Source organism: Elgaria multicarinata, chromosome 12, assembly GCF_023053635.1.
Source record: "Elgaria multicarinata webbii isolate HBS135686 ecotype San Diego chromosome 12, rElgMul1.1.pri, whole genome shotgun sequence".
In the NCBI taxonomy this organism is placed as follows: domain Eukaryota; kingdom Metazoa; phylum Chordata; class Lepidosauria; order Squamata; family Anguidae; genus Elgaria; species Elgaria multicarinata.
Genome location: NC_086182.1, coordinates 23166542 through 23181219, shown reverse-complemented (window position 1 = coordinate 23181219; position 14678 = coordinate 23166542). Strand labels below are relative to the sequence as shown.

The window sequence follows — 14678 nt, the reverse complement described above, 5'->3', positions numbered from 1 at the left end:
CTATGGAGAACTTTTCCCAGTGATTCTGTAAATGTAAGAGGGACACCGAGTATGATTCTCCTATCTTCCTTTGCTTAGAGTGGTGCCTATATGACCTGCATTGTGTTTGTGTTGTGGGGTGGGTATGGGGGAGGTAATAATACTACTTGCCTATCTTACAGAGACATTGTAAGGTTTACTAGGTGAATGTGTGTAAAAGCAAAGGCCTTGGAGCATGCAGTGTTGCTATTATCATGGCAAAGCCAGCCGGCTGCGGCAGACAACGTCAGTGAAACTAGCCAACTGCTGCCTTCCAATGGCAGGTGGTTGTATCACCACCCTACTCTGCAAGCCCACTCATGCCCCAGTGCTGTGGATAGCTATTGGCGACTCAGAGAACCTGGCAAAAGTGATGAGCAGAGGGCCATTGAGCTCCAGAGAGTAGAAAAGCAGCAAGATCTGTAAAAAGAAAACTATCGCAACTTGGCCACAGTTTGAGCCACGGCGTGAACCCTCTGGCATGATCCTTGCTCAGCTCATGATGTTTGCTGGCAAGCGATGGTGCCAGAAGAAATTAGAAGCTGTTTCTTTCCCCCTCCACCTTGCGCCATATCCACGTCCTCACAAAATCTAGGCATGCCCTTGAATTCAAGAGTCCTGGCAAGAAGTTAATGGCAGCTACTCATCTTTAACAGGTCTATGGGTGGCTTTATCACCAGCCATCTGTGTTGACAGCAGCCTGACCGAAGTGCAAAAGTATATTGGAATCTCTGTCCATATGGTGTCCAGGAAGTGAAAGCCAAAGGCGGCTAGAAGCGTTTTCATTATATGCAAAGCAGGTCCCCAATGAGTGAACCATGTCCCTCTCCTAGAGAAAGGGTTATCTCAGGTCACAGGGAACTGCCACATTTCCCAGCTGTGTCAGTAACCCCAGGCAATTCCCGGAGTTAATGACCTGCAGGGCAGTGAAGTGGTGGTGGAATGAATTGTACCACAGTAGGCTGCAGGTAGTGATGCTCTCTAACACTATGCAAGATCCATGCACAGCCCAATTCTGCAAGTATTCCTTGGATGCTGCAAAAAAACCCAAGACCAACACTGGATGTTATCATGTTTCTCAGAAAACTCCTGCTTTCGATGGGAGGCAAATGAGGAAGCTTGCTAAGTAATCCACAAAGCTTTTATTAAGCAACAAAAGTCTCTTCTACCTGAAGCGAGTCTAACCTCTTGGAAACGTCCCCCTAGGCAAAACTAAGCAAGACAATTGTCTGCTCAAGAAGAATAGGAAACCACTTCCCAAACGCCCGTAACTTCAGGGAGCCTGGTGCGGAGGCAGGTTCTGGCGTAATCAAACTGACTTTCTCACACTTGCCTTCCGCGCTGTGCATTTGAGCTTCCAGCAGACCCTAACGTCAGCTAGCTTGTTGGAATGCTCACCTCCAGAAGAAACCTCACTTCCCACTGAGTGTGTAGGATTTGGCCTTGAGATAAGCTCTGGATAGGGCTGGCTCCCAGCTGGGGAATCGCCCATGAGAGCTTCCTCCCCCACTGGTTCAGGCTGGCTGGTGTCTGGCACTGCATCTTCTAGTTCAGAATCTGATTCTGATTGATTACCTGAAACATCTTCTCCCAAGACAGGGGCAGTAGGGTTAGACATGACAGATGTTTCGGGGCCTGAGGCAGAAATTCCAAAGGCAACTCACATCCAGCTGATGTGGGATACGATCCACCAGGACCTTTACCTGCAAAAGCCGCTCTAAATCTTCCTGTAGGATTTGTGCCTTCTGGATTGGACGTGTCATTCCCCTGATCTGCCATGGCCTCCTCGCCTTGACTCATCCGGTCAGAGCTGCCTCTGAGCAAAGCATATATGTTTTTCAGTTGGGCTTTCCATCGAAGGCTGTCAGCTACGTGCAATGAGAAGTTGTACTACGATAAAAAAATATAATAATCCACAGTTATGTTAATTTAAGGCATTATATTACGACTGCAGCATTTTATTGGGATATGTGATTTTATTGGAAGGTGCTTGGAGGTTCAGGCAGTATGTGAGCTTTTGAATCAATCAATAATTCCCTCTATCCCATTCTGCCTCCCCCGAAATATGCTCAGTGCCTCCCGCATCTCACTGCTGCTACAAAAAGCTGACGTATTTGGTCCCCTTTTCTGCACTTGACCAGTTGAAGGCCAGCACCAAATAGGAAGGTTCCCCAATGGTTTGAAGACCTTTCCTCCAGTCAGGCACATGAATTCCTTTGTAATGATCATTCCGTTCACTGGGAGAGCTGAAAATGTTCTGCTTTTCATTACATTTCTCCAACATCTAAATAGCAAAATCAATGCTTTTGTCAGCAATGGAATGCAGCAGTGATATTTCTGTTCCTAGACCTGCAGTCCTCCCCATGCCACTGCCCCTCCCCAACCTGGCCGGTTTCCTCATGAGAAAGCACTGCCGCTGGCATTTCAGCTAGTGGGGCTGGCAAGCTGTCAGGAAAAGGTGTGCAGGAGGGCACCAAGGCGTCACCCGCTGGGACCAGGGCACTGGAGCCAATGCTCCCCATTTATGCCCCTTCCCCAGTGGAGGCTGGTAGCTCCGATTTCAGTGGGGCTGTAAACCCATTTCGGGTTTCAGTCAGAACCAGCCAGAATGCTAAAGCAGCTCTCCAAGGTGCTGAAGCCTGACCTTGACCTTGGATACCTTCAATGTTCAGCACCTTGGATAGTCCTGGAATGGATTCAAAGCCTGACTACAGTTGGAGCCACCAGCGTCCACTGCAGACGCGGCATAGCTCAGCAGTTAGCACCTGCAGGAAGTCCCAGATTCAATCTCCAGTTAAAACCATCTGGCAGCAGATCATCTGAAAGACGTCTGCCTAACACCCTGGAGAGCCACGGACAGTCGGCAATATCCTGGACAAATATCCTGGCTAGATCTAAGGCAGCTCCCTCTAATTCCTAAGTAAACAGGTGGAATGTCAGGTCTGTGGCAGAGATCCATTCCTTCATCCAGAAATCCAGGCAAGGATTTCAAAATACCCTGGGCTAGGCACAGGTAGTTCACCCTTGGACTTCCGCTAGACTAGCCAGGACTAGTCTGGTGGTTGATGTATGGGAGGAAGATGCTATAAAATAAACTCTGGCGCTTCTACTCTTGGCAGTGAACCCAGATTTAGTTTTCTATTAATAATAAGATAATGGATGGCACTTATTTCAGAACCCAAACACTGCATAGCACAAATGGTGGGGGGGAGTTAGAGACACAGTTCCATTGTATCCTTTAGTTATCTAATTTTTATCTATCCATCTTCTAATTGCAGTAGAACCCCCAAGGGGGTTCCTGGGTAGCTGAGGCATGTCAGTTGAGAGGGAAACCATCTTTTATTCCCAGCTGGGTGGGTTTTTTTTAAAAAAAAATCCCCAAACTGTCTATTTATTGTAGGAATTTAAGGGGCAGATCTGAGGAGGGGGTAGAAATGGAGGACGTTACAGAGAACGGAAAATAAATGAATCTCCAACTGTTAGTTGATGAAGTGAGTTCGTATTGAACTAAGCCGCAGTGTAAACTTTATTAAAGGTCACACTAATGAATGGCTTAATTCTAGAATTATAAATTAACTCATGTGGTTTTTGCTTTGTGAACAACTGTGCTTTTCTGGATCTAACCATCCTTCTAACAAGAGCAGACACGCGCGCGGAGAGACAAGCAGAAAAAGGTTGAGCCAATAGGGCTACGCTGCCATCTACTGGCGAATGGCATCCCTTGCCCTTTAGGACTGCTCCCGCAACCAAAAAATTCCCTCCGTGCAGAAATAACCTGGCTGGAAATGGGGGAGTACACACGTGCGCTGTGTCATATGTGAAAATGCCAAGTGTGCCTGTTTTCTGTGGTTCCATGCATTTGGGGGCTGAGGTGTAATATTCAAAACCTTGTGCATTCAACTGACATACTAAATGAAATAATAAAAAAAAAAAATAATAATAATAATAATAATAATAATAATAATAATAATAATAATAATAATTCACAGATTTCAAGGATTTGCAGTGCTTCAGACACATTAGTTTGGTAATCCTTACAGCAACCCTGTAAGGTAGGTCAGCATTATTACGCCCATTTTGCAGATAGAAAAGCACAGGCAGAGAAAAGAGAACTGTGCTTAAGGCCAAATGTATCTATCCTGGGTTGAGATCTGAACCAGTGACTTCCTAATTCACACTGAACCACTTCCCAGTGCTGGCTGGTGGCCCAAAAGCTAAATCTCTGCTTTGCTGGTTCGAGAATCATTGCAGGGTCTTGAACTGGGAGTTAATGCATTAATGCTTCAATGCAGTAAAGTTTTAAGGAAGGGGCACAGCAGTCCATGGCCCTGGAGAGCCACTGGCAGAGTGGAAATTCTAGGAGAGATGGCCAAGGGTCAGAGTCAGATGACACTCCAATCTCTGTGGTTATCAAAACTGTGGCTCTTTGGGGTTAGCACTAACCACAAGCCGTGCTGTTTCACACAACACTTTAAGCCACGGTTAGAGCCGCTAACCCTGCTTTGGTTAGTGAGTGAGTGAGCAGGGTTTAGCAACATGTGTCACACAAGACACCTTAAACCCTGCTGCTTAACCAAAAGCCTTAACCAGCAGGGTTTAATATGTCTTCTGAACAGGCCTGGTAAAACAAAACACCCCAGTAAGTCCAACTTATTTTTAAAGATGAAATTTGCCGCTATCTCCTGCTGTGTGCAGGAGAAGCAGCGGGATCAAAACGGCCCACTGAATGGGCCACGTGCACGTTGTTTACTTCCTCTTTCAAAAGAGGAAGTAATGAGGGACAAGCGCGCAGGAGGAGAATCAACGGTAAGCAAACGCGATTTCCCCCTGTGTGATGATGCTCAAAGACAGAGCGCAAAAGGAAAAGGCAACGTGAAGGAAGAGGGCCGGGGAGCGAATGCAGGCACTAGTCCTTAGTTTCATGTTCTTGAAACAGGCAGTTGGAATTGAAACGACTCAAGGGGAGGAGGAGCCAAAGGTGGGTTCCCATTTCTCCCGCGCTGGCAACTTGATGGACTGTCTGCTGCCAGAAGACAGTGTCATGTGTCTGTCGTTTCATGTCTCATGAATTTCTCTCACCCTGAGGTATTTCTTTTAGGTTCTAAATTGCAAAGCCACAGGGGCTGTTTATGACGATCATAAACAGCTTTTTAAAAATCCACCCAGCTGTCACTATCGACGAGAAAAGCTTACGCTATTTCTATTTTTTTTTAAAAAAAAAAAAAAAGTTGTATAATAGGCATAGATTATACTAACCTAGGAATGTGCATTGGCACTCTCTCCAAGGCCTGCCCGAGGCATTTTTTCAGAGTGGGGCAGAGGAACACATGCACCGCCAAGTGGTTTGGGGAACAGAAAATCCCACAAACTCCTCTCCCTGGCAGATAAAAATGCAAAATCAGCTTCCTAAGGCAACTGCTTCACACTGTCTAATGGTAGAGACGGTCCTGTGAGCTCTCTCTCTCTCTCTCTCCACACCCACACCCTTTATCTAAGTTGAAGACATGGGCAGAGCCATACTATGGTCCCTGGAGAGCATCCCGGGGACTATAAGCATTCTCAAATTCTACCTCCCAAACCCATAGACACTGCTATGACCACAAGGGGGGTAAATGGCCTCCTCCCTCACAGCCAGGCCATAGCTAGACCTAAGGTTTATCCCACGATTGTCCTGGGGTCAAACCTGTTCATCTAAGTGCCACACAGGGCATCCAGCACTCAGGCAGGGACGAACCTGGGATGATCCGGGGATAAACCTTAGGTCTAGCTATGGCCCCAGTGCTGAAAGAACCATGGTACCTGCTTTTCTCAGTGATCTCAGAAGACCTCATAGAAGCCAAAAAGGGACGTTCTGATGGGCAAAGAGAGGGAAACTCCTGTGGTCTCTCCAGCCCCAGTCGTGTGCCCTGTCTGCCCCAGACAGACTCAAAGCCCCATCTAAAGGGGGAAAGTTTAAAAGGAGGAAGGAAAACCAAACATTTTCCTCCATTACTCCTTCTGCCCTTAGGGTTTACCCTAAGTGTATATATTATTTCGACGCCCCACAAAGTGCAGCCCACGGGGGAGGGGAGTCCAGGTGAAAAAAATACACCTCCCCCCCCGATCTCTCCCGGTTGCCTATCCATGCACTAATGCTATAATTCTATACCCACTTACCAGGGAGTAAGCGTCTTTGAATTCAACAGACTTACTTCTGAGTAGACATTGATAGGATTGCATTGTAAGATGGCAGTACAACATTTTGCTCACAACAAGACAAGATATCCCATTTTGTTGTGCATTTCTCCCCCACCCACACCTGCACTGGATTTAATACTTGGGGACATATATATATTTACCCTGCCAAATTAATTAAATGTTACCAATTTCCCCCCTGGCAAAACAAAACACAGCAAAAACTAGGTAGCTTAATTTGTTGTTTTAAATAGCGGTGTCAATGGTTTTCCACCAGATCAGCAGAAAGTGCTGTAAGGAAGGATTTCTGCAACCATTTGCCAAGGAAGGAAGAAAAAGAAAAGCTAAAAGTCGAGGAACAATCAGTCTTGTATTGTAGATTTAAAATTGTGATTAGTGTCTGCGTTCGGAAGCGGTAACTCCCCCAAAAGCTTCAGACTACAGCAGCAAAGAGAGAGTAGATCAATATCTAGAGGAGATAAAAGGCAATGGAGAAATTGGCTGATAACTATGCAGATCTCGTGCAGTCCCACCTTCCTGAAAAGGGTAATTAAAGCCATATTCTAATTAACATGTACTTTGCCCCCAATCAGAAGCATCCTTTGCAGGGGGGAAAAAAACTAATGAGCCTGGGAGAATAGGTTCTTCCTTGTGGATCCGTCTGAGCAAAATGAGAGCAACCTTTAATAAGTAACTTTTTAAAAAAAGAAAGAAAGGCCCTCTTAATAGTTGGCTGCAAAATGACGCCAGACCCCCTCATCTGGTGCAGGCGAGCCCTGGTGGCGTCTTCACACTCGCTTGCACGAGGTCAGAGACAAAATTACATGTGACCTGCAGGCATGTGCGTGTAACAGCTACTTCAGCTGTAGAAAAGAACTGTTGGGAGAGGGCAATTGTCAGTAGAGAAGTGGCAGGGGGTGTGTAACACTCCCCTCCCCACCGCACTTCCACTACTACCCACATCCAAGTTGAGGAGTATGGTATCTGCTGTCTTGATCCCAAGCCCTCCTGCATAGATGTGAGACAGTAGAGAGGTTTCCCATGCAATCCACAAAGCTTTATTCAGTAAACAGACAGCTCTTCAAGGGAGTGTGAATGCTAGGAGCTGTCCTTTAAGCTTAATTAGCCTAACAAAGCAAGGCAGTTGCCTATCCATTCACTGGACGGTTTCCTGCTGTGACTGACAGGCTGTTACCAGACTTCTTCTTCAAGGAGGATCTTCACTGCAACCTCTGCCATGAAGTTAGCCTGGCAGGCCGCCTCCCATTTGACTCTCGAGTCTGTCAATTCTGATGCTCCCTCCACGCCAACAAAGTCTGAGTTCCAAGGGGTGGGGAGGATGATCTCTGAGTCTGGGCTTCCTGTTTGATAACCTCCCAGGAGGATTCCTCCTTGACTCCTGGAGAGACTTTGACAATTCCCTGCCTTGCTTCCTGTCTTGGCTGGTCTACTTCTTCTTCAGGCTCTGAGTCTGATTCGTGATACACACCAAGACTGGACTTGATCCTGACACCTGCTAGGAGCTTTTCATTCTTCCTTCCTTCCCCTGCTCCTGGACCAAAGTCCTGTATAGAGCCAGGATATGTTTCTCCCCGTTGCTAAGATTGTTTCTGGAGGCTCTTCACTGGGTGCCACTACCCACAATAGTGGGATGGGTGGCTTCCAGGAAGAGAAACTACTCTGCTGTAGTCTCCATCTATGGAATGCCCTTCTCAGGAAATCCACCTGGCATCTTCACTGTATACATTTACATGCCAGGTTATGACCTTCTTCCTCCAGTAGATATTTAACCATTCATCTGTTGCTTTGATCATTAATTTTACCACTGGCTCCTCAATGTGTTTAATATTTTTAAAATGTATTTAGTGTTTAATATTGTGTTCTTTTGATACTTTCATTGTTGTAGTCTTTTGTTATTTGTTGTTACTGTTGTTCTTTGGTTTTGCGATTTCATACCACCCAAGAGCGTTTCTCAGTTAGGCAGTCTACAAATCTAAGAAATAAGTAAGAAGCACCACTTTGGATGAAAGAGGTGCTCAGATACATCCCGCCGGTGACTGTTTCATCACAACTTGCTAGTATCTGGAACAGGACTCCGAGTGCTTGATTTGTTCCCCATACTCACCATCTACTTCTCTTGCTTGCAGATGGACAGGAGCGAGTTTCAGCAGGATTCAGTTCTTAAGCAGCTAGAGGTGCTCAAGGAGGAAGAGAAGGAATTCCAGAATCTGAAGGTAATCGATTATGGGATTGAAATTGACCCATACAGGCGACCCAAGTATCCTGAGAATGAACTTTTCCAAAGGTTTCTAGGTCAAGAGGCAAGGAGGATTTTGCTGCTCTGTGAAACAAGTTCAGCCAGAGCACTTAAAGCCAGTAGAGTGCCTGTCCTGTAACGGCTGTAGAAGACTCTGAGAGAAGGGGCTAGCCAAAAAGCAAAATAATAAAGCAGGCAAAGATTCTAGCAAACAGTTTCAGTCCAATGGGTCCAGGCTATGGCAGGAGTCGTCAAAATAGCAGGCAAAGATCGAAACAGTTAGGCAGTCAGATATGTTGCACAGTACAGAAGCAGAGTCAAGAAGGAGCCCAAGGTTCAGTAACACAGTCAATCACAAGGCAAGGTCCAGAAAACAAGGCAATGAAGCTGACAGAAAAATGTTGTTCTAGCACTGGCAAGGCAGCCCAGCTGCAGTACGTTTGAGCTCTCTGGACAGAGCCCTATGCAGTGTGGCTTATTTTCTCGAACAAGCCATCTTGAGAACCCAACCTGAGTGTGGGTTGGCATGTTGTGTGAACAGCTCCAGTGGGGCTTTTGCATGGAAATATGTGCTCTTCCCCATAACTATCCAGAGGTTAATTTCCTGGTGGCAAAAGCTGAAGGGTGCTCAGTTTATCTCTGTCCAGCTAGTGCTGCACTTTGATCAGGATTCTTCCTCCCCAACAAACTCTGAATCAATCTATGCCACACACACACACACACACACACACACACACACACACACACACTTTCCCCCTAATCCCTCTGTGTGGTTGCACCCATTGGAATAATTTCACTTTGACATTTCCGCTTCCTTAATGAAGATTTCAACTCATCAGTTTCCCTTTCACACACACACAGGGAAGCAGAGTTTCCAAAAGCAGGCTCTTTACTTTGAAACATGAAGGCCTTTATCTTCAAGCTGAGACCTTTGCCGTGTAGCATCCTCCCGACATGAAACAAATCCCGAGTCAATCACAGAGGCTTTTTCAAATGGGATTCAACAAAGCGACATTTCAAAGGTTTGCCTCTCGCCGTTCCTTTCCAGGGAGAGATGGAAAAGGCAAAGCAGAGGGGGGATTAATTGATTAATTAATTAATTAATAGAATGTGGCGCCCTTGATTTGAATGGTTTCCATGACAATCAAGGCACCATCTTTATCTCTGTGGGGCAAGGCAGCAGCTGTCCTTGCCAAATCCCAATCGGGTTAAAGAACTGTCCACTGAAAGGAAGTAAAAACGAGTCTTGTGGTACCCTGAAGACTAACAATTTTATTCTAGCATAAGCTAGTGTCTGCAGAAGTTTACATCACAATAAATGAAGGTACAGGTGGGCAACTTCAGGAGGTTAGGGACCCATTTTCAACATCCCAGATCCCCCTGCCTTTGAAAGCAATCAAGGAGAGGAGTTGGAAGATTGAAAATAAGCAAGACGTTGATGTTTTAGGCTTTTGGTTGGCCATTGAAAACTGCCAGCAAACTGCCAGTGCTTTCGTTGCCCCCATAAATTTCATCAACTCAGCTGGAGGATGGCAAGGGACATACATGGACCATGTGTTACCCACTCCTTCTTTAAGGTACCACAAGATGCGTTGTTGTTTTTGCTGCAACAGATGAGCACAGCTACCTGTCTGGAAATTGGAAGGAAAGAGTAATCCATAAGGAGAATGGAGGAGCAGAGCAGAGAGGCAGAATGGGAGTTCTTCAGCTCACGTAGAGTCAATGGGCTTCTTACACCATGGAGAATGGGATGGATGTTATGCCCCTCTTTCCCCATGCTGAGGTCCTGATTTGGGGGGCAAGTGCTATCAAACGAGAAATAGATCACACATTTAGGGTGCAATCCTATGTGGTAGCCTCTGAACTCAGAAGCTGCTGAGTATCCAATGAAGGGAAGGACGACAGTAAAGGTGATCTGCATTTCTGCTAGATGGGCGATTTTGCCTATCTAGCAGTGGCACCTCAGAGATGGGGAGGGAAGGAGGCTGGGGCAGCCATAAGATAGGTTGTAGTACAGCTGCCCCACTCTCCTCCCCCAAGAATGCCCCTTTTCACTGTCTCTCTGCTCCTTCCAAGCATGGAGAATAGCCAATGCAGTTCTCCCTGTGCCAGCTATGAAGAGGAGGGGACGGGGAGCACAGTTTACTGGCTCCAAGGTCAGAGCTCTGTTTCCGACCTCGGAGCCAGGAAACTAAACTATCCTACCCTCCCCGCTCAGACGCTCTCTCAGCTACAAAGGATTTCTCTGTCCATGTATCATCTGGAATGGCCCTAAAAGTTCATCACTGCATATATTTTATATTCACGTTGTCTGCTGCATGGGACATAATATGGAAGTGTGAGAGATAAATAAATTAATTAAAAGTTATACATTTCTCGAGATTATCATTCTCCCTCGGAAAATGGCTAAAGGCAAAGCCATGGAAGGCAGGTACACAAAATGATTTAAAATAAAGCAGGGAAGTTTTATCGAGTGAGAAAACTCTAAGAAATCTGTAGTTATTTGTTCTTATATAAGGCATACGCCCCCTCACAAACCCACCTGACAAACTAGAAATATAATCACAGAAAAGTAGAATTGTGTTTCCCCAGGTGGGATTTTATTGTCCGTTCCATTTTCCCAGGAATGGATTTTACAAGTTGTAAATCACGCCATGTTCTTCAGGTGACAGACTAGAAACCTTTAAGTAATGAAAGGATACATTTCCACAGAAAGTCAGTTTATCCTTTCATATTTTGGCTGGTGTCATTTGCACTTCCAATATATTACCAATTTGACATTTCAGCTCCAAGCACCAGATGTTTTTGCAGATACACGTTCCACCTACAGTTGCCCTGCACCATGGGGCTTGTAGTCTTAAAGCTGCCTGGGTCTCATAGGTGATATTGTAAGAATGCAGAAAGTTCCCTGCTCTAATGCTGGCGATAAAAACATCCTCATGCTTCCTGGAAGCATGACCAATTTCAATTTGAAATCTACCTACAGTTTTGGAACCCAAGTTCTGCATTCACAATGCTCTTGACTTCAATCCATTCTAGGTGGAAGAATGCAGTCAGAGTCCTACGGAAATGGCACTGTTACATTCTCAGTGGAAAATTACATACTGTGGTTTGCACACCTTTCTTAGGACCAACCAACATTTCACAAAAATGTGCAAGCTTTCAAGTTTGCCAGAACTCTTCAGCAGGCTAGGTAGTACAAAACACAGCAGATGGAGGAAGAAAGAGAGAAGGGCCATGGCTCTGTCATAGAACACCTGCTTTGCATGCAGAAGGCCCCAGGTTTGCTCCATGGCATCTCCAGGTAGGGCTGAAAAAAACCCTGCCTGAAACCCTGGAGAGCCGCTGCCAGCCAGTGTCAGCAATACTGGACTAGATGGACCTAGTATAAAAGTAGATTCCTCTGTTCCTAACAGCTAACTAAAGAACTAGCTCGTGGCAACCTTTCCCTGTAAAAACAAAAGAGTGTTAATGTAAAGCTCTTCCTTCGTCTGGGTGAACAATTCAGGGGTGTGCACAATTTGCACCATCTGTTGCTCAATTTGGTGTCAAGCGAAGATCATAGAATCATAGAACAGTAGAGTTGGAAGGGGCCTATAAGGCCGTCGAGTCCAACCCCCTGCTCACTGAAGGAATCCACCCTAAAGCATCCCTGACAGATGGTTGTCCAGCTGCCTCTTGAAGGCCTCTAGTGTGGGAGAGCCCACAACCTCCCTAGGTCATTGGTTCCATTGTCGTATTGCTCTAACAGTCAGGAAGTTTTTCCTGATGTCCAGCCAGAATCTGACTTACTGTAACTTCAGCCCGTTATTCCGTGTCCTGCACTCTGCGATGAGCGAGAAGAGATCCTGGCCCTCCTCTGTGTGACAACCTTTCAAGTATTTGAAGAGTGCTATCATGTCTCCCCTCAAGGAACCCAATGCGCAAACATGCCTTGCCCACATAATAACCTTCTCATCATTTCTTCCAGGACCCCACCAATGGTTATTACAGCGTGAACACCTTCAAGGACCACCACTCCACTCCCACCATCTCCCTCTCGGGTTGCCAGCCAGACCTGAGACCCGCCAACAAACAGCGCGTGCCGACCGGCATGTCCTTCACCAACATCTACACCACCCTGAGCGGGCAGAACCGCCTCTACGACTACAGCCAACGCTTCGTCTTGGGCATGGGGAGCAGCTCCATCGAGCTGTGTGAGCGGGAATTCCAGCGGGGGTCCATGAGCGACAGCAGCTCCTTCCTGGACACGCAATGCGACAGCAGCGTCAGCAGCAGCGGCAAGCAGGACGGCTACGTCCAGTTCGACAAAGCCAGCAAGGCCTCGGCCTCCTCGTCCCACCACTCGCAGTCCTCGTCGCAAAACTCAGACCCCAGCCGGCCCCTGCAGAGGAGAATGCAGACCCATGTGTGAGGGGGAAGGATGGGACTGGAGACGGAGGCGATTGGGAGGGAAAGCAGGAGCGGGCAGGCCGGCAAAAGGAGGGGGTCCTGGTGCCGCCTGGCCTGAAGCCCGGCCCTGCCGGCAGCTGGGACCCTGCTGACAGGTCGGCACATTCCGGGTGGGGTGGAGGCTGTTCTATGGTTTCCTTTGCATCCTGGCGACTTTTAATTCCTTAAGGGACTCCCCCCTCCCTCTCTAGAGTCAAAATGACAGCCGGTGCAAAGTGAAGGGAGCTAGAATGAGGCTGCGCTGCAGATAAACAAAGGAACATATACCTCCCTTCCTTTCTTCCTAGACCTGTTTCCCCCACAAGCCCCCAACTTCCCACCCTATTTAGAAGGTGGAGGAGAATCGACGGCAGCTGAACCCAAACTAATTTTAAGCACAACATCTGTTTCCTTCCTGTAGCAGACTGGGCTTATGGGAATGGGGATAAAGAAAGGCAAAAGACGAGACCATTTATTTGGGAACTAGAGGTTGACACAAAATCCACAAGCTTACTTTCCCGTACGTTTAGTCTGTTGCCTCTTCTTTCAAGGAGAGGCCAAGGTTCTAAAAACTCCATGGGAATACAAATATCCACAGTCTTTAGTGGGACACTAGGGGGAAGAAATCTGCCTTTCCCTTGTTCATTCCCAATAAGATTACCTGCCTGGCCACAGGATGTTTTGAGACAGTACATGGTCTTCCTGTTGACCAGCCATTTTGTATTTCCCAGTTCCTCTGGCGAGGAGCTCCCTCAGTTCTACGCAATGGGGACATGCTACCTTCCACCTTAAGATCTCTGTCAACTCTTCTTATGGCTGGTCGCTCCGTGAAGAAAGGATGGCCTTCTTCCTGGCATCTTTCTCCCCCCTTCCCCTAACTTCCTCTTCCTTTGTGACACCACTTCCTGACTGTGGACATTTTGAAGATGGTGGACCTTCGACGCCGTTCCATTTGCCAGCCCACTGCCCTTCTTGACGCTTCGTCCCGTTTCCAAACTGTAATCCCAAAATGTGTTCTTCAAGCAACCTCAAAGAGTGTGGCTTAATTTAAAGGAAGTTCGGTGTGATGTGGGGAGGGGAACAGCCATTGGTGTAACTTAATGTGCACTGACTGCTAATTCTGGTTTGGTTTGGTTTTTCCTTGGTTTTTCTTTATTTTGTTTGGTGTTTAGTGTTCATAATATTACAGTGTGTCTTTGGACTAAAACAAACAAACCCTGAAGTTGAGAACTTTTCAGAGTTGCTTCTCAGCAGAACACACCTAGACAGACACACACATACATACACGCACAACAGAAATACTGCCTGGATCAGTTGCAGAGGAACTGTTGGCGGATGGAGGTCTGAACTCATCATCCAAGTGACGTGCGACAATCACAGAGAAGACCCTCCCAAAGGGGGGTACTGCGAGTGAACATGGAGCATTTTCTTACTGCTGCTTGTGTATTTCCTGCCCCCTTCTTCATACCCCCCCTCTCCTTCAATAGCACAACTGGAAGATTAATACAAGAGTTGTTACAAGCACTTTGGCAGTGGATTCATTTGAAAGATTGTCTAACTAAAGGTCTCTCTTCCAAGACAGAAATTATGCAAACGTTTTAGGGTAAAAGACAAGTCCACAAGGTGTCTTCCTATGCTCTCAGTTCACTGTTGAGCATTAGGTGAACACTCAGGAAGCATCCCAGGTAAATGCCAGGTGTGTTCATCTTCCTGTCCTGACATCCAGAAGCCAACTAGCTATAGGGATTGCACTGTCGTCATTGGTCCCTCAATGGCTTCAATCTGTCATGTACTGGGT

The 14678-nt window shown here is 46.7% G+C and overlaps 1 protein-coding gene across 1 annotated transcript in view; it reads left to right on the top strand.

The window, feature by feature from the left end:
* The window catches only part of KIRREL3 (kirre like nephrin family adhesion molecule 3), a 772855-nt gene extending 758177 nt beyond the window's left edge, over positions 1–14678 (top strand). The window contains exons 16-17 of the mRNA XM_063139310.1: positions 8340–8426; positions 12420–14678. Coding sequence (XP_062995380.1) covers positions 8340–8426; positions 12420–12863 — 531 coding nt within the window. The 3' untranslated portion in view covers positions 12864–14678. The remainder of the gene's footprint in view (positions 1–8339; positions 8427–12419) is intronic.